General features: G+C 39.4%; 1 protein-coding gene and 1 long non-coding RNA gene across 7 annotated transcripts in view; one reads left to right on the top strand and one right to left on the bottom strand.

The window, feature by feature from the left end:
• LOC148148549 (uncharacterized) overlaps window positions 1–11,415 on the top strand; it is a 29,827-nt gene extending 18,412 nt beyond the window's left edge. Inside the window, exon 2 of the long non-coding RNA XR_015758910.1 lies at window positions 10,789–11,415. This is a non-coding gene — a long non-coding RNA (uncharacterized LOC148148549). The remainder of the gene's footprint in view (window positions 1–10,788) is intronic.
• The window catches only part of LOC122555033 (galactosylgalactosylxylosylprotein 3-beta-glucuronosyltransferase 1-like), a 96,034-nt gene continuing 75,532 nt past the window's right edge, over window positions 6,032–26,533 (bottom strand). For all 6 annotated transcript variants that reach the window (XM_087992928.1, XM_087992934.1, XM_087992929.1 and 3 more), the window contains 3 exons: window positions 25,909–26,205; window positions 15,087–15,200; window positions 6,032–11,415 (listed from right to left, as the gene is read on the bottom strand). In XM_087992928.1, coding sequence (XP_087849054.1) covers window positions 15,114–15,200; window positions 25,909–26,205 — 384 coding nt within the window. In that variant the 3' untranslated portion in view covers window positions 6,032–11,415; window positions 15,087–15,113. The remainder of the gene's footprint in view (window positions 11,416–15,086; window positions 15,201–25,908; window positions 26,206–26,533) is intronic.

The raw sequence follows: 26,533 nt of genomic DNA, 5'->3' as shown, positions 1-26,533 counted from the left end.
CCAAATCATTTTAACCACATTTTCAACCATCTATTTTTGGCCATCCATTTTTAGAATCGTAGAGTCACACAGCATGGAAACAGACATTTCTGTCCAATCAGTCCATGCCAATATAATCCCAAACTAAACTCTTCCCACTTGGAAGAGGTTGGCCCATATCCTTCCAACCCTTTCCTATTCGTGTATTTATTTTGATGTGTTTTAAACATTCTAACTGTACCCACATCTACCACATCCTCTGGAAGTTCATTCCACACACAAACTACTCTCTGTGTAAAAACAAATTGCCCCTTGTGTCTATTTTTAAATCTTTCTCCTCTCACCTTAAGAATTTGTCCCCTAATCTTGAAATCCACCACCCTAGGGAACAGACACCTGTCATTCACCTTATCTATACTCCTCATGATTTTATAAACCTCTCTAGGGTCACCCCCTCAACCTCCTATGCTCCAGTGAAAAAAGTCCCAGCCCAACCGACCTCTCCCCATATGTCAAACTCTCCATTCCCAGCAACATCCTAGTAAATCTCTTCTGAATCCTCTCCAGCTTAATGATATCCTTCCTATAACAGGGTGACCAGAACTGGGCACAGTACTCCAGAAGAGCCTCACCAATGTCCTATACAACCTTCACAGAACGTCCCAACTCCTTTACTCAAAAATCTGAGCAATGAAGGCGATCGTGCTAGATGCCTTCTTAACCAACCTCTCTGTATGTGATGCAAAGTTCAAAGAATTATGTGCCTGATCCCCTAAGTAAGGAAAATACTTACTGGAATTCTTCTACAGATGTCCATTTTCTCTCATTCCCTCAACCCCATCTTTCGTATCCTTCTCCTCAAAAATCCTTCACTCGTTCATATCATTCTGGTCACCACTGGAGCTCCCTAATGTTCAAGGGACCAGCTCATTCTTAGCATCAATTCCATTTCTAACCACTATCTCATGTTCAAAGATATTATTGCAGCATGGTGGCTCAGTGGTTAGTACTGTTGCCTAACAGCACCAGGGACCCTGGTTCAACTCTTACCTCACCTGCCTGTCTGTGTGGAGTTTGCACATTCTGTGCCTGTGTGGGTTTCCTCCCACAATCCAAAGCTGTGCAGGTTAGGTGAATTGGCCATGATAAATTGCCAATTTTAGGTACATTAGGCAAGGGTGTATATATAGAGGAGGGGAGGTGGGTTACTCTTCAGAGGGTTGGTGTGGACTTGCTGGGTCGAAGAACCTGTTTCCAAACTGTTTGGGATATAATCTATTCATAATCTTAAAGGTCTCTCTAATGTGAGAACTGACTAATTACACCATTTTAACTCAGCTGCTGAGCCTAGCTGCTAAGGGGATCGGAATCCAAGCTTTTGCCATCTACATACTTGAGTGTTCCAATTTGTTTTGAATTAATTAATCCTTTGTAAACCCAAGCTCATCTAAATCTCACTTTATGACCTGATCAACCAGACCCCTACTGAATTATTTTTGTTTAATTTTAAACTGTCATTTTTATAAAAGCATCCATCCTTGACATTGCACTGGCAATATCTGTACATTTATCTGGACACATAACCAATCCCCTCCATTCATGTTTTATATTTTTGGCTCTTGTTCTTTGTGCATGCCCCTTCCATCATCTTAGAATAGAATAAAATTGAAATTTTCTGTCATGTATACCTTTAGATGAAAATTACAGTGAAAGAGTCTATAAGTCACCGCAGCATTGTGCTTATATAAGTGACATAACATCTAAAAAAAATTAAATAAAGACAAAGTTCATCACAGTTCACGTAATGGCTTCTGGGCTCAGGGAAAGCCAATTAAGGAACAATGGAACACCTTGAAGATACAGCCACAATGAGACCACCATTCCATGATGGAGACCACCATTCCATGAGGAGCTGCTCCTCGATCAACAGGAGACCCCGAACTGGAGTGGTGCCATATCCAACTCATTGCTGCCACCGGAGACCTCTTCTTTCACTTGCCACGCTCCAGACTTTAAAGAAAGAAAAGACAAACAAAAAGAAAAAGAGCAAAAGTAAAAAGAAGTACTAAAAAGAGAAAGAAAGCCAACAGGAGCGATGAGCCCAGGGCTCAGTTCCCCTACTCCACTGCCATCTTGGAGTTAATCTGTGAGAGAGACTATGAGAGTTTGCTGTTCTTACTGTTTAAAACTAGCAACAACAATCCTCACCCACATAAGCACAGCCCAGATGGAAATTCAGAAATTGTTATCAGTGATGCCCTGTCCCTTGAGATGTGTTTTGAATTCTTTACATAGGTAGATGAATGATTGGACATGCAATTCAGTTTTTTATGCATTTCCTCATTGTTAAAACCATTAACTAATGTTGAACCTTGCTGGACAAACTGCCACTAAGTTTTGAACAGCATATAAAGTCACTGTCATGCTGAATACCATCCCCGAAAAGAAATGTGAAAGTCTTTCACTCCATTCCATGATAAAAATCCATGCATTTTAAAATAATAAAAATTAATAATATATTTGTAAAGGTTTGTTTTGGACATTTCAGTTCTGCCTTAACTTACAATCGTTATTACATTCTCTTTAAAATCATTAAAATGCAATTTATAATTTATAAATGCAAATTTCATTTCCTGTTGGTGAGAAATCTTCTATCTGATTGGCTGCTTAGACATCTTGTTGATTTCACTTCAGTGTTGCTGGATGCCATGCACAAAGAGCCAGAATGAAATTATTATTTGTGAAAATTAATGTCATAGATCGTGCCAAATCTTTGTGAATCTGGGCCATTTAGAAAATGTAGGTGGTTTTATTGTACAGATGCCTCTCTCTGCTTTTGCTCTGCTGTCATTCCTGATCTCATAGCTCCCCCTGTTGCCTATTTACTGAAACAAAAGGTTTCTCCTAATTTCGAGACCAAAAACTTCCTGAGGCGACCCATCCCTAGGAATTGATAATAGCAATCATCTGTCAGTAATATGAGACTTTGCTGCAGAGGTGACCAGGAGCAGGGATAGGAATCACAGGTCCTGGTTTAGTTTCAGGCCTAACTCCTGGCCCCAGACCTGTGCACACAGGGCTCCCTAGAGACCTGAACCTCAGTTGTTGGGCTATGATGTACTCCCCCATCCCCCAACTTGACAGCCAACCCCAAGCCCTCCCAGTGACCTTAGACCTTCACAAGAATCACACAATTGTTATAGAATCCCTACACTGTGGAAACAGGCCCTTCGGCCCAACAAGTCCACACTGACCTTCCGAAGAGTAAACCACCAGACCCGCTCCCCTACCCTATTATCCTAAATTTACCACTGACTAATGCACCTAACCTACATATCCCTGAACACTATGGGCAATTTAGCATGGTCAGTTCACGTGACCTGCATATCTTTGGATCGTGGGAGGAAACCAGAGCACCCGGAGGAAACCCATGCAGTCACAGGGAGAATGTGCAAACTCCACACAGACAGTCGCCTGAGGCTGGAATCAAACACGGGACTGCTTCACTGCTGTGAAGCAGCAGTGCTAACCACTGAGCCACTGTGTCGCCCATGATGCAGAAGAAGGCTGCTTGACCCATCACATCTGTACTAACTCTCTGATGTCCTAATTTACTGCCAATTCTCCAACGTTTCCTCATTACCCCAAATGTTGTTTCTATTAAAACAATTGTCTAATGCTCTCTTGCATATCTCAATTAAATCTGCTTCCACCACAGTTTCTGCCTTCCCATACTCCTAATGTTTTTCCTCATAGAATCCCTATAGTATGGAAGCAGGCGATTTGACCCATCGAATCCACACTGACCCTCAGAAGAGCAAGCCCCAACCCCCTACCCAATCCCTGTAACCCTACATTTCCCATAGCTAAACAACCTTACTTGCGCATCCCTTGACACTACGGACAATTTAGAATGACCAATCCATCTAACCTGCACATCTTTGGACTGTGGAAGGAAACCACAGACATGGGGAGAATGTGCAAACTCCACACAGACAGTTGCCCATGGATGGAATCAAAGCCGGATCCCTGGTGCTGCGAGGCAGCAGTGCTAACCACAGTCACCGTGCCACTCACTGACAAACATTTAATGCAAAAAAAAAATGCTTTACCAGTGGTATTTAGTGAGAAAAGTATTTACCACAAAATAGTGGAACTCAGGGTATTTCTCCATTTTAGGTATCCACTGTACTGACCTATAGGCACCCACATAGGCTGTTAAGCAAGGACTGGTTTGAAAGCCTCAAGTTGCTCTGACCCTATCATTTAATGAAGGTGTTGACTGGGTATAGGAGTAGATTTGGAAGTCTGGTGAATTCCAGCAAAAAAGTAAATGCTTGGAAATACACTTCAGCTCTGAATGTACTCCCCTTAGCAGCTTTATATGTGGTGATTCTGTTCTATCGCTGGACAAATGCTTAGTTTATTTAAGCAACACAAATCATAAACAACAGTTCAAATAGCAAATTGGTCTGCAATAAGATTGAGCAAATCCACCTGCCTTCATTCCACATCCCAGTCTCTTCAATACAGTGTGGCAGCCACTTTCTTTGGTTGACAACTATCAGGCAGAATAATGTACATCCCCAGCAAGAATGTGGATCGGAGGAGTAAATGCTGAGTTGTGGCTAGAACTTGATTTTGAGAGATCTGGGAGCCAAGAGTGGTGCATAGTTGCCTCACGTGCAGCAGATTCATTAGGTCATTTCACAAAGGAGCAGCAAGCACAGGAGCACAGAAAATAGCACAAAAGATTTGCTTACTTTGCATTTGCTTACTTTGCAAAACACTTTATAACTATGCTCTCTGTTTTTTTCAACATCAACTCTGACTATGTGGGACAAACACAATTTAGTGTTTAGCAATAAGTAACTCCAGGTTTATTTGAATTTGCTTTAGGGTTGTTTATCTGTTTCTCAATGACATGCTCCAATTTTTCCTCAGTTAGAATGTTAATTCCTAAAGCTATTCTAAACATATGAATTGAGAACTAGATATTTGCAACATTGATGATATGCTTTCTAATAGAATGTATTTGCAATGCAATCTTAAACCGGAGGCAGTTCTCCCGTTGAATGTACCAGTGGTTCCGAAGATGGGAGTTATGTATAATATTAGTTTCTCAGACAGCAGAAAATGTTTTCTCCTTGCACTTTACTTTTTTTGAGAGTCTGGTATTACACTATGACATTATTTTTGACCTGCTATGTATTGCTCACTAGTTTTACTACTATAAAATTCTACTTTCCATTGATATCCACAATTGCAAAAAGTGAGTGAACCTTTTTGAACAGATGTACCTGCCCTAAGTCTGTTCCTTTCCTACGTGTCATTTGCAAGCTTAAGCATTCTACTTTTAATACTGGAAGTCATTAATAAACTTGGACAATGGAGAATCCAAGACAGAACCCTATAGGAAATCTGCTGCTCATAGCTTTGTCCAACAATTCTAATTGTGGACGGCATGATGGCTCAGTGGTTAGCACTCGGTTACCTGGGTTACCACAGGGTCCTGGGTTTGATTCCATCCACAGGCGACAGTGTGGAGTTTGCATGGGTTCGCTCCGGGTGCTCCAGTTTCCTTCCGCAGTCCAAAGATGTGCAGGCTAGGTGGATTAGCCATGGGAAATGCAGGGTTTTCGGGTAGTGGAGTGAGTCTGGATGGGTTGCTCTTTAGAGGGTCAGTGTAAACCTGATGGGCTTAATGGCCTGCTTCCAAACTGGAGGCATTCTATGATTCTGACTCCTGAATAATATAATTTACAATTCCATGAGCCTGCACTACAGCTATAAGTCACATCTGCAAGATTTTATCGCATATCTTGTGAAACAGAATTCCCTTGTTCTACTGAATCAATTTGTTAAGTGCGTAACTTCTTCAATGTATTGACTTGGAAGTATTGCTTTTACTCTCCTACGTTCTAATAGACTCCAATTATTTGTCCCAGTAGAGCTACATCAAGACCAGTATACGTGGCACCAATCTCTATCAATTTATTCACACAGAACTTAAATTGAATTGCTAATAATTGAAATGTATGCAAGATATTTTTAAGGTTTCTTTTTTTTAATATTTTGCTCACAGTCAGTTAAACAAATGCTTTGTGCACTCAGCATTATAGTAACAATTCTAATGCAAACATAAAAATACAACATTACCATTTTGTTTTATGTCATTTGAAGCTGTAAAAGGCATTCAATCATTAAAACATTTGACCTTACACTTCCTCCCTTGACCCACCACCAACCAATTCAACTCTGACAATGACCTGCTGTTTCTGTTTTGTCAGCTGAGTCCCTTGCATCAGTCTGCATAAACCAGATATAGTTCCAGTGAAAAGATGCAACTAAATGACCAAGCAACAATCATTATCAAATTTGGCTACAGGAGTTACAACCTGTTGTCAAAAGCAGGATTAATCCCAATCAAAGAAGGAACTGTCTTTAGTATAATTTACTGGTGATTTCAAAAACATTAACAGCAACTTTTAATCAACAGAACAACTGCAGTTTCTGAAAAAAGGTTGTATAGTGGCCTGTGCTACAAGATGAAAGAATCAAATTGATCTAAAAACCTACACAACACCAGAAATGTAGACAGAGCACAATAAAAACATGGGCTAATGCTTTGCATGGGATCCTCCTGTATGGAGCTTTCCCATTCCAAAAGGAACCTCACTTGGAGACATCAGCCAGTTATTTTTCTGTCCACGTTTTGTTGGGTCAGTCTGCATTTCCAGCATGTTCTCATCTGATTTTAGATACTCAGCATTCACGTTCGCTCTTCTATTTGGAGTACACACTTTTGTGTTTAATGTGTGATCCAGCTGAGATTTCTTCAGAAATGTTTTTTTGAAGCAAGATTGCATCAAGGTGGCTCTTGGCTGTAAATACAACAATTCCTTTCATTGAACTATTTCCATTCAGGAACATCAAACCCATTAATGTCGCTGCAGCTTTCAGGGCAGACAATACTCGATGGTAACCACAAGCAAATCTTAACATTGTTGTTCAAATAAGACAGCTTTGGCATTGGTTTGACCCATGATGAGTTTGTAATTGTGATTAATCATTGGTGCAAGCTAGACCTTGAAGTTTCCTGTTCTTTGCTTTTCCCATTGATATATTTGTACCCGTCAATCTCCTGTGACTTTGCAACGGTGAATCAAGACCAAGTACAGCAGTGTCATCAAGCAGGGCACATTGAAGCAATGGAAGGCCAGATGATAGGGTGCAAATAGTGGTTGAAGGAAGAAATTAGTTGGGTGAGAGAAATGATGCATAGAGAACAGAGGAAAGAAGAGAAAGTAAAAGAAGCAGGTGGAAAAATGAAGTGGCAACAATGGATGGGAGAGGGGGCTTTCAGAAGGAAAAAAAGGATGAGACAGTGAAGACATTAAAGACGAGGAAAGAATCAGGAAGAGTCAGGGTCTGGTGACAGAAATGGAGTAAGCTACCACAGCAGAGGAATAACCTGCATTATCTTGGGGGGTGGAAGTGGAGATATGGAGGTAGTGAGTAAGCAAAACTATTGCTTTATTTTACAATTTCCTGGAGAGGATATAATCTAGGCATGATGTGCAAAACAGGACAATCCAGCAGAATGTAGAAGATATTTCATGGTGGAAGCCTAAAAATCAGAAATGGCTACAATAGTCCTAGCTTGAGATTCTAAGTATGTTCAATTTTATTCAAACATTTCTTTTTTTGACATGTTACTATGAAATATTGAACAAGGGAGTTAGCAGTTTGTACCTCCACCTACTGATGTATTGGCATATTGCTTCATAAGAGTTTCTTCATTGATAACAGCTGTCATTAGGATTTCAATGCATTTGGCACAGCATTATAGAGTTCCCTATGAAATTCTAATACATAAAGACTCAACAATTTTTTAAACAATATCAGCCCCTAAACCTAAAAGACAATTTGACTTTCAGACTCAAACGGAAGGATGCCTCAATTTTCTGATGCATCACCTCACGTGGCAGTTTGAAAAGGTCCCACGATTACAATTGCGATGGGAATATTGACCAGTGTAAGCCGTAAAGCAAAGGGTGAAACAAAAAAGAAATGCACATTTTTAAGTCTTTGGAACAGCTCGGAAACACGCAGCAGCCTTTATCAAGTCAGGATGAGTGGGGATGCATATTTGAGAACTGACAGGAACACTGGGTTGTAAACACAAGTTCCAGGTCACATGAAGCCCAGTCTAATTGGTACTGAAAACAGACACTATGTTATCTGAGGTGTTCAAGAGGAGGCTTGAACATCTACAAGGAAAATCATTGACATTTCAGCTCGCTGTTGTTGGGCCGTGACTGTTACTGGGAGTGCCAAGACGATACTGGATAGAAATCGCACTTGTCTTTGCAGGAGATTTTACAAATCTGAGTCTGGCGTTCTGCAGATAATGGGCAAAAATGAGGACTGCAGATGCTGGAGATCAGAGTCAAGATTAGAGTGGTGCTAGAAAAGCACAGCTGAAAATGTGTTGCTGGAACAGCGCAGCAGGTCAGGCAGCATCCAAGGAGCAGGAAAGCAGGAAAGCTCTTCCTGATGAAGGGCTTTTGCCCGAAATGTCGATTTTCCTGCTCCTCAGATGCTGCCTGACCTGGTCTGCAGATAATGACCTATCTTCACTATCAGGTAGCTGCACCAGGGTTAACTGTATGGATGTGATCAGTGTGGTGAGTCTTCTTTCATTTGAAGCTGCCAAAAGCAAGTTGGGATTATGGTTGGGGTTTTTTTTTAATGGCCTTTGGATCTTTATTATGTTACTTAATTCAAATTCCTTAGTGCAGAATAATTGATTCTTTCAGTCTTAGACATGAATAGATACGACTTGAGGTTTGTGAGAAAATGCATGTCATGTTATAACAAAACTTACTTGCTGCAAGTTAATTGCTGCTAAATGTCTAATAATTGCACTAAATTCCAATCGTCAATGCTTGTGTTAGTTTGAGCATGTTCACAACACAACAGAAAAATATTAATGCTAAAGCTTTCATCAAGTGTGATACCTTGCATTTTAAATTTAGAATAACGGCAAGAATTAGCTACCAAAATACCAATGAGTTTAATTGTGCTTGCTGTTATTAATGTGTGAATCCCACAACTTGTGGCAAGGATGTGATGCACCATGCATTGTGAATCATTATCATTTACAATCTGCACCACAGCTGTTATCCTCAAGAGAATGACTGTTCACTCTCAATTGTCTCATGGTTTCAACAATTTGCTAATAAACTCAGTCTAGCAAGTTAAGGTTGGTGCTTAACAGCTTCAGAAATTTTTTAACTAAGATGTATTTTCCAAAAGGAATCAGACTTAGAAGCCCACTCCTATAGGTAGTAAATTTTAAGTGATTTTTAAGGGCTAAATATTTACTTTCGTTCCTGGTCTTTCTTTCTGTTTTAACCCTAACATCCTCTCCCTTTCTTTATTTCTCTTCCTGTATTTGATTTGATTCTATTTCAGAAAACACTGGCAATACTCAGCAAGCAGGTAATAGTTGTGGAAAGAAACATTTCAGATTGATTTCTGTTCATCAGAACTAGGAAAAGTTTTCCTTTTGGGTAGCAAACAATGAAGACAATATTTCATTAAAATCTTAGTATGGCTATCCCTTTCCAGTTCTCTTTATTTCTCCAGGTCACCTTATTCTAGTTGTACAAACATGAAGAATTGATCTGTCTTGTACATTAAAAGTTTTTTTTTGGAGCAGTTTTGTTGAGATTGGAGGGGAAGTTGCTGTCTGTGGATGTTGAGTTATCTGGCTTTACTTGCAAACAAGCCTGTGATTTCTGACAGATGCATGATAATACTACCAGCCACAGGTTCCCCTCCAAGCCCCACACAACTCTGACTTGGTATATGTTTCAGTGTTTGTTCAGAAAAGGTCTAAACCCTGGAATTCCCTTCCTGTTGGTACTGTGGTTATCCCTATTTTCCAAATGTTGCAGTGATTCAAGAAGATAGCTCACCACCACTTTCTCCAGGACAATTCGGAATAAGCAGTAAATTCTGGCCCGGCTAGTGATGCCCATGTCCCAGGAACAAATAATATGAAGCAAAATAAACAGGCCACAGGTCAACTTTAGGCAAAGTTAACTTCTTATTGCGGCTGACAGTACAGTGTCTTTGTACCATAATTTAAATTAAATTATCTACGCAGTAACTTTAAGAATGAGAAATTGCAATTTATACTTCTCAAGGCTTATTTTTTGCTCCCTTCACATGAATATTAAATATCTGGCTCCTTTTTGAAAGTTTCTAATATCTACTTTGAGGCACTATTCCAACCATTTATTTTGCTTTGAGTAAAGCCACCTTGGTATAACTCCACAGTAATTTAAATTTACTTCCTTCACTTTTGTTTCTCTGCTTAATTTAAGCTCTGAGTTATGAGCTTACTCTAAACAAACCATGTACTCTCTGGGTCACTCCCTTAACCTTCTCTCTAGACCAAAGAGTCTAAGGGTGTCAAATGTTCCTTCATACTCAGGACTGTTATTCCTGATCTTCTCTGCTCTCTTCCTAATTTGTCTGTTTTTATTTAATGCAAAATTAAACAGAATACTCAAAATCTGGATATGCATTGTGTATTTTTCTGTCTTGTCACATTGATGAGTTTGCAATCAAATCCATTTCTGAGTCTCCCTCTGCAATTTCAATGCCTTTTGTTCAATACAGATTGAGATTAACGTGGAAAAACTAATATTTTTCAGTAGTTCATGTAAAATCTCATTAAAATCAGTACATTAAAACTTATGTCTCCATTTTAACATAATGTTTCCACTTTGACAGGCAAGGTATTTGAAACCCTGGCTGACAGCATTCGATGACTCAATCCATTGAAAGCGGTTCCGTCCGTTTTGACACAATTGCGCAGTAATTCCGTACTAATTAACTGAACAGCTGGACATTTCTTGGCTGAAGGTGACTTTGATGGTTGCTTTTCTTTCAACTGAACTGCGGATTTAATTGCTTTTGATGTCAACATGTGGTGAAGAGCTGAGAGAGTTCTTTCAACCCAGATGATATAATCTCACAGGACAGAAATGAGCAACATTCCGAATGGTAATAGATCATTCAGTAACTGATTGATTGTGCATTATGCTTAATCAAATTACGATAGCAAAAATGTTGCACTTCTTGCTCCTGTCATGATAGTTTAAGATTCAAAGCACACAACAGCAGCGTAGAGGCTGAGTTTTAATCCTTGGGAAAAACTTGTGCCTGGTGTTAAATTTTGAGGAAAATGTCAACCATGGAGAAGGCTGAAAATAATTATCTACACACTATTAATAATTTAAATGAAAATGCAGAGTAACTTAGTAGGACATGTTACCATTAAAAAACTTAGAGAACATTAGCATGGCTTGAGACTTCATTACATTGTCGTAAAATTGGAAGGGAATCTTCACAAGATACCTGAAAATAACAGAAACAATTACATTGATTAACTTCTTCAGAGTTAGCAAACTCAATCTGACTTTTCAATCTTACTTTGAGCTCCAATTTTTAAAAATGTGTTAGTTATTTTACTGAATCAACTTATTTCATTCAATTTTTCCAGATGCAAAAGCTAAAGTCCTGCAACGTATATCTGGTATTTATTGTCATAGAAAAACATGATCTCAGGGTTACCGGAGCAACAGACTACACTTCACACGTACATCCTAAATGCTTTGAAAATCGTGAACAGGTGCTGCATAGATTATAGTTCTGTATTTTCTTTTTTTATATATATGAAATTTTAGGGTTTTCTATTAACCATGTTTTGAGAGATGTAGCATAAGAATTTATTTTGTTTGGATTGTACAGATATTTTCGATCACTAAGGATTACACAGCAATGCTGTAACAAACAGAACAGCAAAAGCTGCATACGTTTTTTTCAAGGTGGCATGTGAAGGGGCATTTATCCATTTTATTGCGCTGCTAATTGGGGAAGAAATACTGAAGATTTATCAAAGGTTATGCTGGGCTTCCAAACCAAATACACATTCATTCCTTTTTCAAGTCTGTGATCTTTTAATGTCTCACTGAATGTATGAGTTAGGCCAGTTTAATGTGATTGACTAAAAATGAGTTCCAAATTGCTTTTGTGCATGCATTAAATCACAAGCTTTTAAGAGCATTTTCAAATTAAGCATATTATAATATAGTTGAGTTTTGGTGACATACATTGCATAATAATCACTCAAACTTTTGATGCGGTTTCAGCATTGAAAAACACATTATAAGACAGAGTTCTAAACTCAGGCTAAATTAGATGCTCGGTTTCATTCTAAAAAATGTTTAAATCAAGGTATTTAAAACCATTGTGTTTATTTTGTTTATTTTTTTTCTACTGAAGCCAGAGTTTGGAATAAATACTTCTAAAGTCTGTCCAGAGTGATAGCACCCACAGTTCTTTGCTTTATTTCAAAACATTGATTGCCAAAATAAAATTTCCACATTTGAACTTTAGGTTCTGAAACATGAATGTTGAATCCATTGCGGGAATCTATCCTGGTTTAGGATTGAGGTAAAAGGCCTCAGTCTCTGTATCTTTGGCTCACACGCACTGGGATTCACAATGAGACTACAAGAACTCATCTTATTTTTGACCATCAATAACTGTCAGAACAAAGTCCCACTGTGTTGACTTGAACATTCATAATTTTAGTTGAAATTTGTGATTCTTAAGCTAAAATGTTAGAAGTGATATATGAAATATTTTCTGATTTGAAATTCCCAGCATCAACATCAAGCTAATAGAAGGCTGGCAGCCATATAAAGCGTCCTCTCGACCACCTAACAATGTCCCTGACTCAAGCCTTAGAGTAGCAATCTCTAATATTCCTGTGTGCAAATGTTACATTTCACACATTGCTAGCTGTGGCCTTTCTGAATAAGATTACAGAGTGGAACCAATTTGTACTATTGGGTTTTAAATATTTTAGGAGCTGGATTGAGATGAGCAGATTGATGTCAAATAGAAATTCTTCAGCCAGCACACAAGAGCGTCAAAAAGTAACTTCAAACAATATCCCAGAAATTAAAAACTATTAAAAGCATATATTACAATCTCTAAAGAAATTGAAAAGTATAAATCTATCTTTGACCACACAAATTATTGAGGAATGTTTCTATTATTCTCAGATTGCTATGTTGATGCATTTATTTGAACTGTAAATAAGCATAAATGCAATATTTGTTTACTCAAGATTCAATTACATTATGTCAACACATCAACTGGATTGCACCAGCTTTTATTTAGACCTGGATTATTCTGATGAGTATTTGGTGATAATAAAACCACAGTGTACTTCACACTTTCCTATGAAGTTTAGTTTATGTTGTTGACCGAGGATAGAGTTTAGAATGAATACTTCACAAGTCTGTCCAGAGTAATAGCCACAAAAATGCAACAGAGGTGAAATGTTGAGCAGACAAGTGCAGGATAACGGCACCACAGCTTGGAGTTCTCTCAGCTATTCGAGAGAGCCTAAGGGCTGAGTGTTCTCATTAGGTTTAATTTACAGAGAACTGCAGGGAAAATTCGCTCCCCACCCAGTTCCTCTGTGAAGCTGCTGCTGAATCAGGTCTTCAAATTTACTTGAAGCATTGCATAGTTCTGGAAGAATTTAAACATTGTTTAAAAACAAGTAAAATTGGATTATAAACAGAGTAAACAGACTAGTGAAACTGGGTCTCTTATTCAATGAGGAATAATGTAAATTAACTATGGGCTAAAACTAACTTTTAGTAGCTGTTCTCAAAGCAATCAGAATGAAGTTAAAGCTAAATTGTATCATTTCAATCATGTAAAACATTTTTATTTTTCAGATGTAAACATAACATTGAGTTGCTGCCACTTCAAATGCCTAAAGTATGCTGGTGTGAAACCCAGAAAAAAACAAGATGTTTAAAATAAACCAAAAATGAATGAACATAAGACCATAAGAAATAGAAGCAGAAGAGGTTCACTATCATTTTATCAAGGGCAATTAGGGATGGGCAACAAATTCTGGGCTTACCAGCAATGTTCATATTTTAAAGATAATTTCATGGAAACAGAGCAACACAGAAAATAGAAGTGAGATTAGACCATTTGGCCCTTCAAATCTGCTGTACCATTCAATATGTTGGTGGCTGATCATCCAACTCAGCATCGTGTTCCCACTTTCTCCCAATACCCTTTGATCCATTAAGCCCTAATAAACATATCTAACTCCCTTCTGAAAACATTCAATGTTTTGGCCTCAACTACTTTCTGTGCCTGGCTCCAGACGAAGACATTTCTCCTCATTCCAGTCCTAAATGATCTACCCCTTGTTGTTGGTTGTGATCCCTGGTTCTGAGTTCCCTGTTCATCGAGAACAGCCAGCCTATGTTTACCCTGTCTAGTCCTGTTAGAATTTTATAGGTTTCTATGAGATTCCCCCCCATTCTTCTAAACTCCAGTAAATATAGGGCTGACTGATCCAATCTCTCTTCATACAGTTAAACACAGACATTTATTGGCACTTCATGTCTTATTGTAGACTTACCAGCTTCATTCACAATAGTATTCATTCACAAGCAGCTTCAAGCCATCTTTTGCAAGTGATTTAAATTTTAAGTTCCTCAGGATGAGGAATAGATATTTAATGAGAGAATGAAACATTTTTCAATTTATCATACCCCAATGTCGGAATTATCTGGTATGCAAATGCTTCTTCACTGCAACACAATACTGTACCCTCATGTCAACCTCATATCCATCACAAATAAACATATCCATTGTACTTCAGGGAGTTATTCTTTCAGAGAACTAGTTTCACGCTAAGTGCTGATACGACAGAGGACTTATGCTGTGGACTAGTGTTGATTAGTGAATGGGTTAAGATTGTCCAACATCTATTCACTTCGTCTCATCTGAGGTTTCATCCTGAATTTCAAGAGCCAGATTCTGATTCAAATTTGAGGGGCTTGAAGAGGTATAACCCATGGAGTTGCCCAGTGTATAATTAGTTTCACTACATGGTATACCATTCAAGAATAGGATATTGCTAGTTGTCTGCATGTCTCTGCAACTCAGATGATGTTGTTGAATAGCTAGAATTCTGAACTTACAGAAAATGCCTCCCATCTCAGTGCAGTTCACACCTCCACTCTTGGATCAGTGAATCCATTCTTTCCTTCATTTATCAGAACTGGTTTTTCGGTCCGTGTGTGCCACACAAGGATCTGTAGAATAAAGCAATGACAATGTGAATACTGTACTGTGTGCAGTGGGAAACTAGTAAGATATAAAATAATTGCTTAACTGGGAGAGGTTCCTATCATTCTGTCTTGGACTGGATACTTAGGGTATTTCAATGACCTGTCCTTCAGAACCTATTCTTTGCACATTACCTGTGTCTGATAATATCGGACCAAGTATTATTCATGTGATTAAAGGCCACCTAAGCAAATGATAATCCCATTGCCAGCTCCAACTATATTGTGTCATATTTTAACTTGGCAAAAGATGGCATACTCAACCTGGGTAAAACTTCAACTTACTTGAATGAGCATTAATATAACATATTTTGTGTGCCTATGTTCAAACTGCATGTCCTTGCCCATAAAAAGATGCAAATCATACAAATTCATATACTAATGGATCATTCATAATGTGCCACAGCTACAGGCAAGTGTTAAAACCTGAAATGAAACCTACAGCTTTTAAATAATTTGGTACTTTATTTTACATTGAACTTATGGCTAGGGGAAATCAATGGAATATTACTATCATTCAGGTCGTTTAAAGTGTTTTCCTGAATGTCTTTTGTGTTGTGTTAAATGTATTTGATGTATACTTGATTAGTTGTTGACTTAAGTTATTGGCATATCATGACTTCTTTCCTCTTTCAAATAATGAGAACTTTGCATTTAGTAACTTGCATAAAATCTAAAAACCGATAGACCCATTAACAGGCCATTTAGCCCCTCCTTCATTCACTTAGATTATGGTTGACCTGTATTTCAACTACACCTACCTGCTGAGGAACCAAATTCCTTGATTATGAAATGTCCACCTTATTAGTTAAAATTTCAATTGCCCCAGCATTTTTAACCTTTTTGAGTAAAAACATTCCAAACGTTTACAACCCTTCTGTGCAAAATTGTCTCTGGATTTCATTCCTTGATGTACTAGCTCCAATTTTAGTATTATGAACATGTGTTCTGAAATTCTCTACCACTGGAAGTATTTTCTCGCCATCTACTATTCAAATGCCGATGTCATTTCAAAAAACCTGATTAGATCAGCTTCACCTTTCTAAACCCATGGGAATACAAGTAATTATATACAAGCAATTTTGTAATTTAACCCTTAGCATCGTTCTGATGAATTTGACCCTTCCATTGCCAGAATACCCTTCCAGAGATCTGATGCTAAGATTGAACACAGTATATCAGATCTGATCTAACCAAGGTTCTGCATTACTGAGACATAACTTCTTCCCCATGAGACTAAGTCCCATGTACTGTTGGCTTGTTGATTACATTTTGTACCTGTAGCTAAGTTGTAATGATTTAAGAATATAAATAACTTCACACATTTTTCATCCTCTTAGTTCTAGCCATTAAGGAAATGCTTCATTTTTGACTTCTTCACAGTCAAACTTAATTGAACTCCTTCACCATATTCATGCCCAGCCTCTTAGTTGATCTATGGTCTTTTGTAGCATCCTATTCTAATTTTGCAGATTGTTGTGCTTCCCAAATTAATGTCTTTTGCACATTTGAATGTATTATTCTCTAATCTTTCAGCCAAGCCACAAACATATGAGATGGAAGCCTGCAGCCCCAGGGTAGATTTCCAATGAACACCAATTGACACAATCATTCAATCCAGCACCACTCTAATCTAAACATCCATCCAATCTGCAACCTTTTACTTTTATAAGTATCCCTATCCCAACCCATTTCTTCCAGGATGAGAATATTGCAGAGATGGCAGGGGTCACACTGAGGGGAGTACCCCATCCACCAGTGGATGAGTCCTCAGGTCAGATTAGCCGGTTTTGATCAACTAATTGGCTGCAGCCATGGCTAATATGCCTTTTAAGGACAATGGCTCAAACCTAAGAGCTGCCAAAGCAAAGTGCTGTTTTTGCAACCATCTCAGCAGCACCATTGCTTATACTAATGGGGTTGGTAAGGATGAAGCCATATCAATGTCTGTGTGCCCTCAAAGTCAGGTAACAGGAGTCCAGGGAAGCAGGGGCTTTGGCCAGACAAGCAGACATTGAGGGGTTAAGGGATTTGATAGAAGGTAAGCAGAGTCATTCCCATGAGATTTGGCCAGTTCTGCTGGGGTTCCCTAGGTGGCCATAGAGTGCTGAAAAGGAAGCCATTTCTGTCACAGTCAAAATGCCAGAAATGACAAGAAGAGGCCTACTGATCTCCTGGTGAGTTACTCATCTGCCACCTTTCCCATAATTGAAAAACTGGTTTGGTGATTCCCTAGTGCCTATCTGTCCCATTTTGCCATCCATCTCACCTTCCAGCCTTTCGCCAACAGGCCTGGAAAGTCCCAGCTTTGGAGTTAATCCTGGTTTGTAGACCATATTGTAAACATGCACTCTCTCCAATTCAACTTGTTCCTATTAGATTTTCAAGAGGAAAGGACACAGATTCGTCACATTTGTCCTCACTGAGAAAAAGTATCCCTATCTTGGGATACACAGAATAGTACACATGGATTGCACAACTGCAATGGACTGCATGTAGCAGTGTGTGCAAAGGCTCAGTAGTTGGGAGATGGAGACTGATCTGTACCTCCTACCTACTGACCACTTTCAAGGCCAATCCTTAGTTAGCACTGTCCATCCTGTAGCACTCTCAGTTACAGATTTCAATGTAATCCATAATAGACTCATTCCAGTTATAAGGGGAATTATCAAAATGACACATTACCATTTGATTCACAGGGCCTTTCATAAGGAACTGGTGTAAGCCCACCATTGCATCAATGGAGTGATGCACTATTTGTACTGTATATGGCTGCTATAAGATAGAGTCAAAACACAGAAACAGACCACTCAGCCAATCTCTGATGGTGTTTATGCCCCACAAGTCACTAAATTTGGTATGCAAAAATATCTGCTAGTGCCCAATACTCAAATAAATAAATCGAATACATTTTAAACTCTTTCATGTGCATATTCCACCTGACCTCTGTCTCAGGCTAATACATGACACATAATCACTTCCTTGAAAGTGTCTAGAACTTAACTGCAGATTTCTTTTATTCTTCTGTGTAATGTGAATGGTGATAAAGCCACTGTCTCTTGTCATAGAGTCATAGAGATGTACAGCATGGAAACAGACCTTCAGTCCAACCCGTCCATGCTGACTAAATATCCCAACCCAATCTAGTCCCACCTGCCAGCACCCGGCCCATATCCCTCCAAAGCCTTCCTATACATATACTTATCCAAATGCCTCTTAAATGTTGCAATTGTACCAGCCTCCACCACATCCGCTGGCAGCTCATTCCATACATGTACCACCCTCTGCGTGAAAACGTTGCCCCTTAGGTCTCTTTTATATCTTTTCCATCTCACCCTAAACCTATGCCCTCTAGTTCTGGACTCCCCGACCCCAGGGAAAAGACTTTGTCTATTTATCCTGTCCATGCCCCTCATAATTTTGTAAACCTCTATAAGGTCACCGTTCAGCCTCCGATGCTCCAGGGAAAACAGCGCCAGCCTGTACAGCCTCTCCCTGTAGCTCAGATCCTCCAACCCTGGCAACATCCTTGTAAATCTTTTCTGAACCCTTTCAAGTTTCACAACATCTTTCCGATAGGAAGGAGACCAGAACTGCACGCAATATTCCAATAGTGGCCTAACCAATGTCCTGTACAGCCGCAACATGACCTCCCAACTCCTGTACTCAATACTCTGACCAATAAAGGAAAGCCTACCAAACGCCTTCTTCACTATCCTATCTACCTGCGACTCCACTTTCAAGGAGCTATGAACCTGCACTCCAAGGTCTATTCGTTCAGCAACACTCCCTAGGACCTTACCATTAAGTGTATAAGTCCAACTAAGATTTGCTTTCCCATAATGCAGCACCTCGCATTTATCTGAATTAAACTCAATCTGTCACTTCCCAGTCCTTTGGCCCATCTGGTCCAGGTTCTGTTGTAATCTGAGGTAACCTTCTTCGCTGTCCAATACACCTCCAATTTTGGTGTCATCTGCAAACTTACTAACAATACCTCTTATGCTCGCATCCAAGTCATTTATGTAAATGACAAAAAGTAGAGGGCCCAGCACCGATCCTTATGGCACTCCACTGGTCACAGGCCTCCAGTCTGAAAAACAACCCTCCACCACCACCCTCTGTCTTCTACCTTTAAGCCAGTTCTGTTTCCAAATGGCTAGTTCTCCCTGTATTCCATGAGATCTAACCTTGCTAATCAGTCTCCTATGGGGAACCTTATCGAATGCCTTACTGAAGTTCATATAGATCACATCTAGTGCTCTGCCCTCATCAATCCACTTTGTTACTACTTTAAAAAACTCAGTCAAGTTTGAGAGACATGATTTCCCATGCAGTCCTTGCCTTTCCAAATACATGTACATCCTGTCCCTCAGGATTCCCTCCAACAACTTGCCCACCACCGAGGTCAGGCTCATCGATCTATAGTTCCCTGGCTTGTCCTTACTGCCCTTCTTAAACAGTGGCATCATGTTTGCCAACCTCCAGTCTTCCGGCACCTCACCTGTGACTATCGATGATACAAATATCTCAGCAAGAGGCCCAGCAATCACTTCTCTAGCTTCCCACAGAGTTGTTGGGTACACCTGATCAGGTCCTGGGGATTTATCCATCTTCAACCGTTTCAAGACATCCGTCACTAATTTCCCTTGAGAAGATACTGACAGCTGCCTCCTTAAACAACTGCACTACGTCATGTGCAGTTACACCACCAGTATGGTTAGAATGGGAACTGCAGCATTTTGATCCAGCAACAGTGTAGGTGTGACTACAAATGGTCACGTAAATATATGAAAATGCAAACAAGGAATAAGAGTCGGCACTTGGCCCTTTCAGCCTGTTCCATCATTCAATAAGATCACGGCTGATCTGATTTTAACATCAGTTCTTGCATACCAATTCCTGCCTAAACCCAAAAAACTTTCTTGTCTTTGATAATCAAGAATCTATCTACCTATCTTAAAAATATTTAAGGTTTTTACACTCTTTGCCTTTTGAAGAAGGGAATTCCAAAGATTCACAATCCTCTGAGGATTTTTCCCCTCATCTGTCTTTATTGGACAACCAATTATTTGTAAACAGCACTCTTAGATCGATATTTTCTCACAAGAGGAAACATCTTTTCCACATCCACCTACAAGTCCCTTCAGGATCTTAAACATTTAAATTAAGTCACCTCTCACTCTTCTAAATGCCAGAGAATATGAATAAGGATGGTATGTGACTTTGAGGAAAGATTGCAGTGGTGTTCCCATGCATCTACTAAACTAGTCATTCTAGTTAATTACCTTCATGGGTTTGGAAAGTACTAATAACGGAGAGTTAGGAAATAACTAAAGAGCATCTACTGAATGGTACACATTATTTCACTGCGTGGAGGGAGTGAATTTTTAATGTGGTGATAGGGAGCTAATCAAGCCAGTTGTTTTGTCCTGGATTGTGTCAAGCTTCTTGAGTGTTGTTGAAGATGATTTTATCCAAAAATGTAGAATATTTCTATCATACTCCTGACTTGTGACTTGTAAATGGTGACTGACGTCAAGGAGTCAGGTGAGATATTCATGGCAGCATTCATAGTCTCTGACCTAGGATTGTTCCCACACTATTTATACAGCTGGCCCAGTTGAGTTTCTGGTCTACAGTAGCACACAGGAACATTGATAGTGGGGCATTTAGTGATAATAATGCCATTGAATGTCAATCAGAAATTATTTGTTTCTCTCTTGTTGGAGGTGGTCATTGTAGGTATTTGTATGGTGCAAGTGTTACGTGCCACTTCTCAGCCCAAGTCATGTGTTATTCAGAGCTTGTTGTTTATGGACAATGGACTGTTTCAGTATTCAATGAGTCATGAATGGTGGGAAACATTGTGCAATTATCAGCAAATATCCCCCTTATGATGGAAGGAGGATAGAGCAGCTGAAGATGTTTGTCCCTGAGGAACTCCTGTAGTTATGTGCAAAGACTGAGATGATTAGCCTCCAACAACCACAATTATCTTCCAGTGTGCAAGACATGATGACAATCAGTGGTGAGTTTTCCAGATAATTCTTATCGACCCCACTTTTGCTCAGGTTTCCTGACATGAACCTCGATCACCTGCTATTTTGATACAAAGTGCTGTCAGTCTCATCTCAACTTAGGCATTCTGCTCTTTTGTTCATGTTTGGACCCAGGCTGTAATGAGGTCAGTAGCTGATTGGCCCCGGTGGAACCCAGACTGAGCATCAATGAGTAGGTTATTGCTGTGTAAATGCCATTTGGTTGTGTTGACAACAATAGCTGCCTTGACTTTGCTGCTGATCTTGAGGTGATTATTGGGAAAGTATTCAGCTGCATTGGCTTTCACCTGTTTGTTATACCAAAGGCATGTCTGGGCAATTTTCCACATTGCTGGGTAAAGGCTTTTACTGTACATGCACTGGAAAAACTTGGCAAGCTATGTGACAATTGGGACACTGTTGGAATGTTGTCATGGCCCATAGTTTTTGTAGTGTCCAGTACCTTTAGCCATTTCTTCATAACATATAGCGTGAATGGATTGGCTAAAGACTGATGTGTTGCTGAGGTTGTTGGGTAGCATCGGAGATGGATCATTAATTTGGCCATTTGGATGAAAGTTTGGTTGTAAAAGCTTCAGCCTTATCCTCTGCTCTGATGTGCTGGGCTCCACCATCATTATGCGTGGGCATATTTGTGGAACCTTTCCTTCTGGTTAGTTGCTTAATTGTCCACTACAATTCAGGACTGGATGTGACAGGACTGAAGAGCTTTTGTATGTTTCTTTGTTTGCAGTATCATTTAGCTCTGTCTGCCATATGCTTCTTCCATTATTTGACCTGCCAGTAGTGTAGGCTTGGTACTGTGCCTGGCGTACTCTGCTGCACTCTTCATCGAACCAGAGTAGATCCCTTGGCTTTACAGCAAGCACAGGATGATAAGAAATACGAGTGGTTAGACACCAACTGGTCCTTCAAGCCTACTGCAATGTTTAACAAGATTGTGGTTATCAGATTATGTTCTTGACTACACTTTCCTGCTCATCTCAAATCCCTTGATTGATTCATCGATCAAAAATCAAGCTTGAACATATTGTCAATGGTTCTGCCTCCAATACTTTCTGTGGAAGAAAATTCCAAAGACACTCAGAGGAGAAATTTCTCCTGATCTCTGTCTCATATACCTCTTTCTTTCAAACTGTGGTCTTCAGTTCTGATTTATCATCATAAAACAAAACAAACATCTTTTTGGTATATAGCCTGTAAAGCCAGCTCAGAATCTCTTTTGTTTCAGTAAAATCATCTCTCATTCTTGTAAACTCCACTGAATACAGGTCTAATCCATGAACCTTTCCTCGTAAAGCAACCCTTTCATCTCAACAACCCAATCAATCTTGTGAACCTTCTGAACTACTTGTAATATAAATATATCCTTCCTTAGCTGGTTACAAACAGTGCATCTGTCTCATGAATTTGCCAATAGAATATGCCATTGTTAAGAACTGCAAAATATTTTGTTACGTCTTCCACTGTTTCTCTACAACACACAAACATACAAATGTACAAATTAAGAACAAGAGTAGACCATTCAGCCCCTTGTGCCTGCCCTGCCAATCTAAAAGATGAGGGTTGATCTGATTATTTTATCTTTTAACCTATAATTTGAGTCCACTTGGTACAACCCTACCTACATATCCTTTCAACTGCCTAAATATAAAACAGTATGTGAAGTTCTATCACATTATGATTGCTCTTTCCCAGATAAGTTTAGGAAAGATCATTAATTAATCTTACCTCATTATACATTTGAAGGTGTAAAATGAAACACTTCTTTGTTTGTTCCAGCATATATAGTTATAAAATACTATCTCAAATACCCTCTATGATCTCTTCCTCCATGCTTCCTTTGCCAATTTTGATTTGTCTGTTGAAAATGAGATTGAAATTGTCTATGATTACTGCAGCACATTTCTTACAAGCTCCATTGTTTCCTGAATGTATAACATAGCTACTATTCAAGGGCCTATAAACAGCTCCTCTCAGTTTTTAGTCAGAAGTTACACCAGGCTATAGGCCAGCAGGTTTATTTAAACTCACAAGCTTTCAGAGTGCTGCTCCTTCATTAGAGGAAGGCCTGATGAAAGAGTTTTGAAAGCTTGTGACTTTAAATGAACCTGTTGGACTATAACCTGGTGTCGTATGACTTTTAATTGTGTCAATCCCAGTCCAACACCAGCATTTCCACATCTCAATTATTTATTTTTGTCGCACCTGATTTCATTCTTTATTATTAGAGCTACCATATCGCTTTTCATTTCATTTCCATGTCCTTCTGAAGTGTCAGGTCCCAATGAATATTCAGTTATTAGCCTTAGTCACTGTGTAATTATGCCATTGCTAGAGAATGAGGTGACAGATTGTAGTTGAACAAAGTTCTGTTACTGCTGATGGCCCATAATGACTCATGGATGCTCAGTTTTGATCTGCCGTGTTTATTCTGAATCTATCTCGTTTTGCACAGTAGTATTGCCACTGAGCACAGTGTTGTGCGTTCACACTGGAAAGAGATAGTGTCATCTCCACAGAGACTACGAGGCAATCATTCCTACCAATACGGTTATGGGTTACTGCATTTCCTACAGGTAGATGAGTGAGGATAAGGTCTGCTAATGTTTTCCTCTTGTTTTCATTACCACCTACTGCAGACCCAATTTATCCTTCAGGATTCAGCTATTGTGGTCAGTGGTGTTCCTACTGAGCTACTGTTAGTCACAGACATTAACTCCCCCACCTACAGCACATACTGTTTCCTTGCCACCCTTGGTGCTTCTTTCAAGTGATTTTCAACATGGAGACCCATTGATGATAATCATCAGGAGGTCCTTTTCTCTACAATGGTCTGATGCTGGGGTCTGGGTCCAATGTTGAGGACTCCCAGCACAGCCTCTCCCTGAGAATGACCTACTATACAGTTACTTCTGGTGGGTCTGTACAATGGCAGATTCTGCAACACTGGCTTTAAGAAATGATTCTGTGAGAATGACTGTGTCAAGTTGTTGCTGGTCCATGAAACAACTATCCCAATTTTGACAGAAAATCCTGGATTTTAGCAAGGAGGACTTTGCAGGGTTGCCAGGGCTGTGTTTGCCATTGTTATTGCTGGCGTTTAGGCCAATGCCAGGTGGTCTGTCTGGTTAAACTCATCTTCAACTTTTATATTGGGGTTTAGTACCAATAGTGGTGGTTTGCTTGGGCATTTCACTGGTATTTAAATACATTGCTGTGGGTCTGGAGTCAGATCTAGGTCAAATATGATAAGGGAAACTGATTTTCTTCCTTGGAGGATTGTAATCAATCCTATTAGTTTTACAAAAATTAATGATAGTATAATGAGCACAATAACTGAAACTAGCTTTCAGTTACATAGTTTGTTGTCCTTCCTTCATTCATTCAGGGGATGTTGGCGACACATTTGAGGCCCATCTTGAATTGACCTTGAGAGCAATTAAGCAATTAAAGTGATCTGGAAAAGGAGCAAGAGTGACATGAGGATAATCATTTTCACAATTAGGGTAGTTAGGGTTTGGAAATGCACTCCTGAGATGTTTAATGAAGGCAGGGTTCAATTGGGGCAGCTGATGATTATTTGGAAAAATATAATGTGTAAGGGTATGAGGAAAAGCAGGAAATGGGGACTAGATAATGATGCCCATTTAATGAACTGGTGCAAACATGATGGGCTGACTGGCCTCCTTCTGCACTGGAATACTTCAGTGATTCTGCGAAGAGTCAATCACATTGCTTTGGATAAGGAGTCACATGTAGGCAAGGAATACAGATGTCCTTCCCTAAAGGACCACAGTGAACCAGACAGGCTTTTACAATAATTGGCAATAGTTTCGCTGTCACCATTACTACAAATAACTTTACACCTCAGATTTACTAATCAAATTTAAATTCCACCAATTGCTGTAGTATTTTAATTAATGTCCCCAGAGCATTAATCTGGATTACTACCCCAATGATGATATGACTGTACTGTCTCCCTCTGCATTCTGAAGCTCTTTGCAGCCATGAGGAAGGTCTGAGGCTGACTGCTGGGAAATAAGGCTATGCCTTGCAACCATCGAGCATGACCATTTCCATAACATGCGTTCTAGGCTGAGTCATGATTCAATGAGGACATTATCAAAGCCAAATCCACTTCTATAGCCAGTATCTCATTATGTGTGGGTATAGTATGTACCAGTTAATGGTTGTTAAAGTCTTTTCAGAAGCATGAATTATTATCTTTGCATTGACTATTACATTGACAACTGTGACCAGCACAATCACGGAAAGCTAACAATGGAACACACTTGGGATTCCAAGAGACAATTTTTTTCCATAATGGCAAGCTAAGGCCAGAGGACTTTGTTCCATTCCAGTACGAACACATATCACTGGCAGTATTCCTGGTGTAATGGGAGGCAAATATCCCTCACACTTCATTTCAATGTTTCCCTAGAATATTTGCTTTGACTGAAATCCTGCAGGGCAAGTGGCCAATAAAGCTCATTTCCCTCAAAGTATAATACACTGATCCTAGTTTATAGAGTGATACACAACCCACAGGTTTGGTTGAGTAAGAGTAAACTGTGTGTGTTAATTAAGTCCCAATTGGAACGTTACTTTACTTTAGTGCAATTTGAAGCTTTAGGTTCCAGCTCTTTTAAAGTTATGAGTTCCCGCAACAAGCTGGTTTCCTGGTATCCTCCCTTGATTCCATACAGCTGAAAGTTGGCTGAAGGTTTCATGAGTATCAACTTAACGTTGATTGCAAACCCTGCCATATCAATAGCAAAAGGTCTATTTGGGTCAAAAACAGTTTTCCAACCGATGACTTTTCCTGCATTGTTCACTTTGGGAGACTCGTATAGCAGTCCACCAACGAAAGCTACAGGCCATACTGAAACCTTTTTTGTGAATCGCATCTGAAAAATAAAAACAGTCAGGTGAATTTTATAAACTTTGCAATGGGTGTTTGCCTGGGCTGTGTGCCTTAATTAGAATTGATAAGATTTTAATGCCTGCAAATGTAACATTAAAAGGAATTAATTGAATCTACAGTTGATTGCTTATCAGATCTGGTAACTTAGCAACACAGTACTGACAATCTCAAAGTGTATTTATCGCTGAGGTTTATGGCTATTTAGCTCTTTCCTGACCATTTCAAACCTTCCACTTATTCAAAAATTGTTTGGTGTGCTCTGTAACATCTGGGTCTCAAAATACTGATTTCTGGTTGTCAATTCTGTCCAG

Source organism: Chiloscyllium plagiosum, unplaced genomic scaffold, assembly GCF_037043375.1.
Source record: "Chiloscyllium plagiosum isolate Xiang-an unplaced genomic scaffold, Cpla_swu_hap1 HiC_scaffold_12, whole genome shotgun sequence".
In the NCBI taxonomy this organism is placed as follows: Eukaryota; Metazoa; Chordata; class Chondrichthyes; order Orectolobiformes; family Hemiscylliidae; genus Chiloscyllium; species Chiloscyllium plagiosum.
This window is presented reverse-complemented; position numbering and strand designations above follow the sequence as displayed.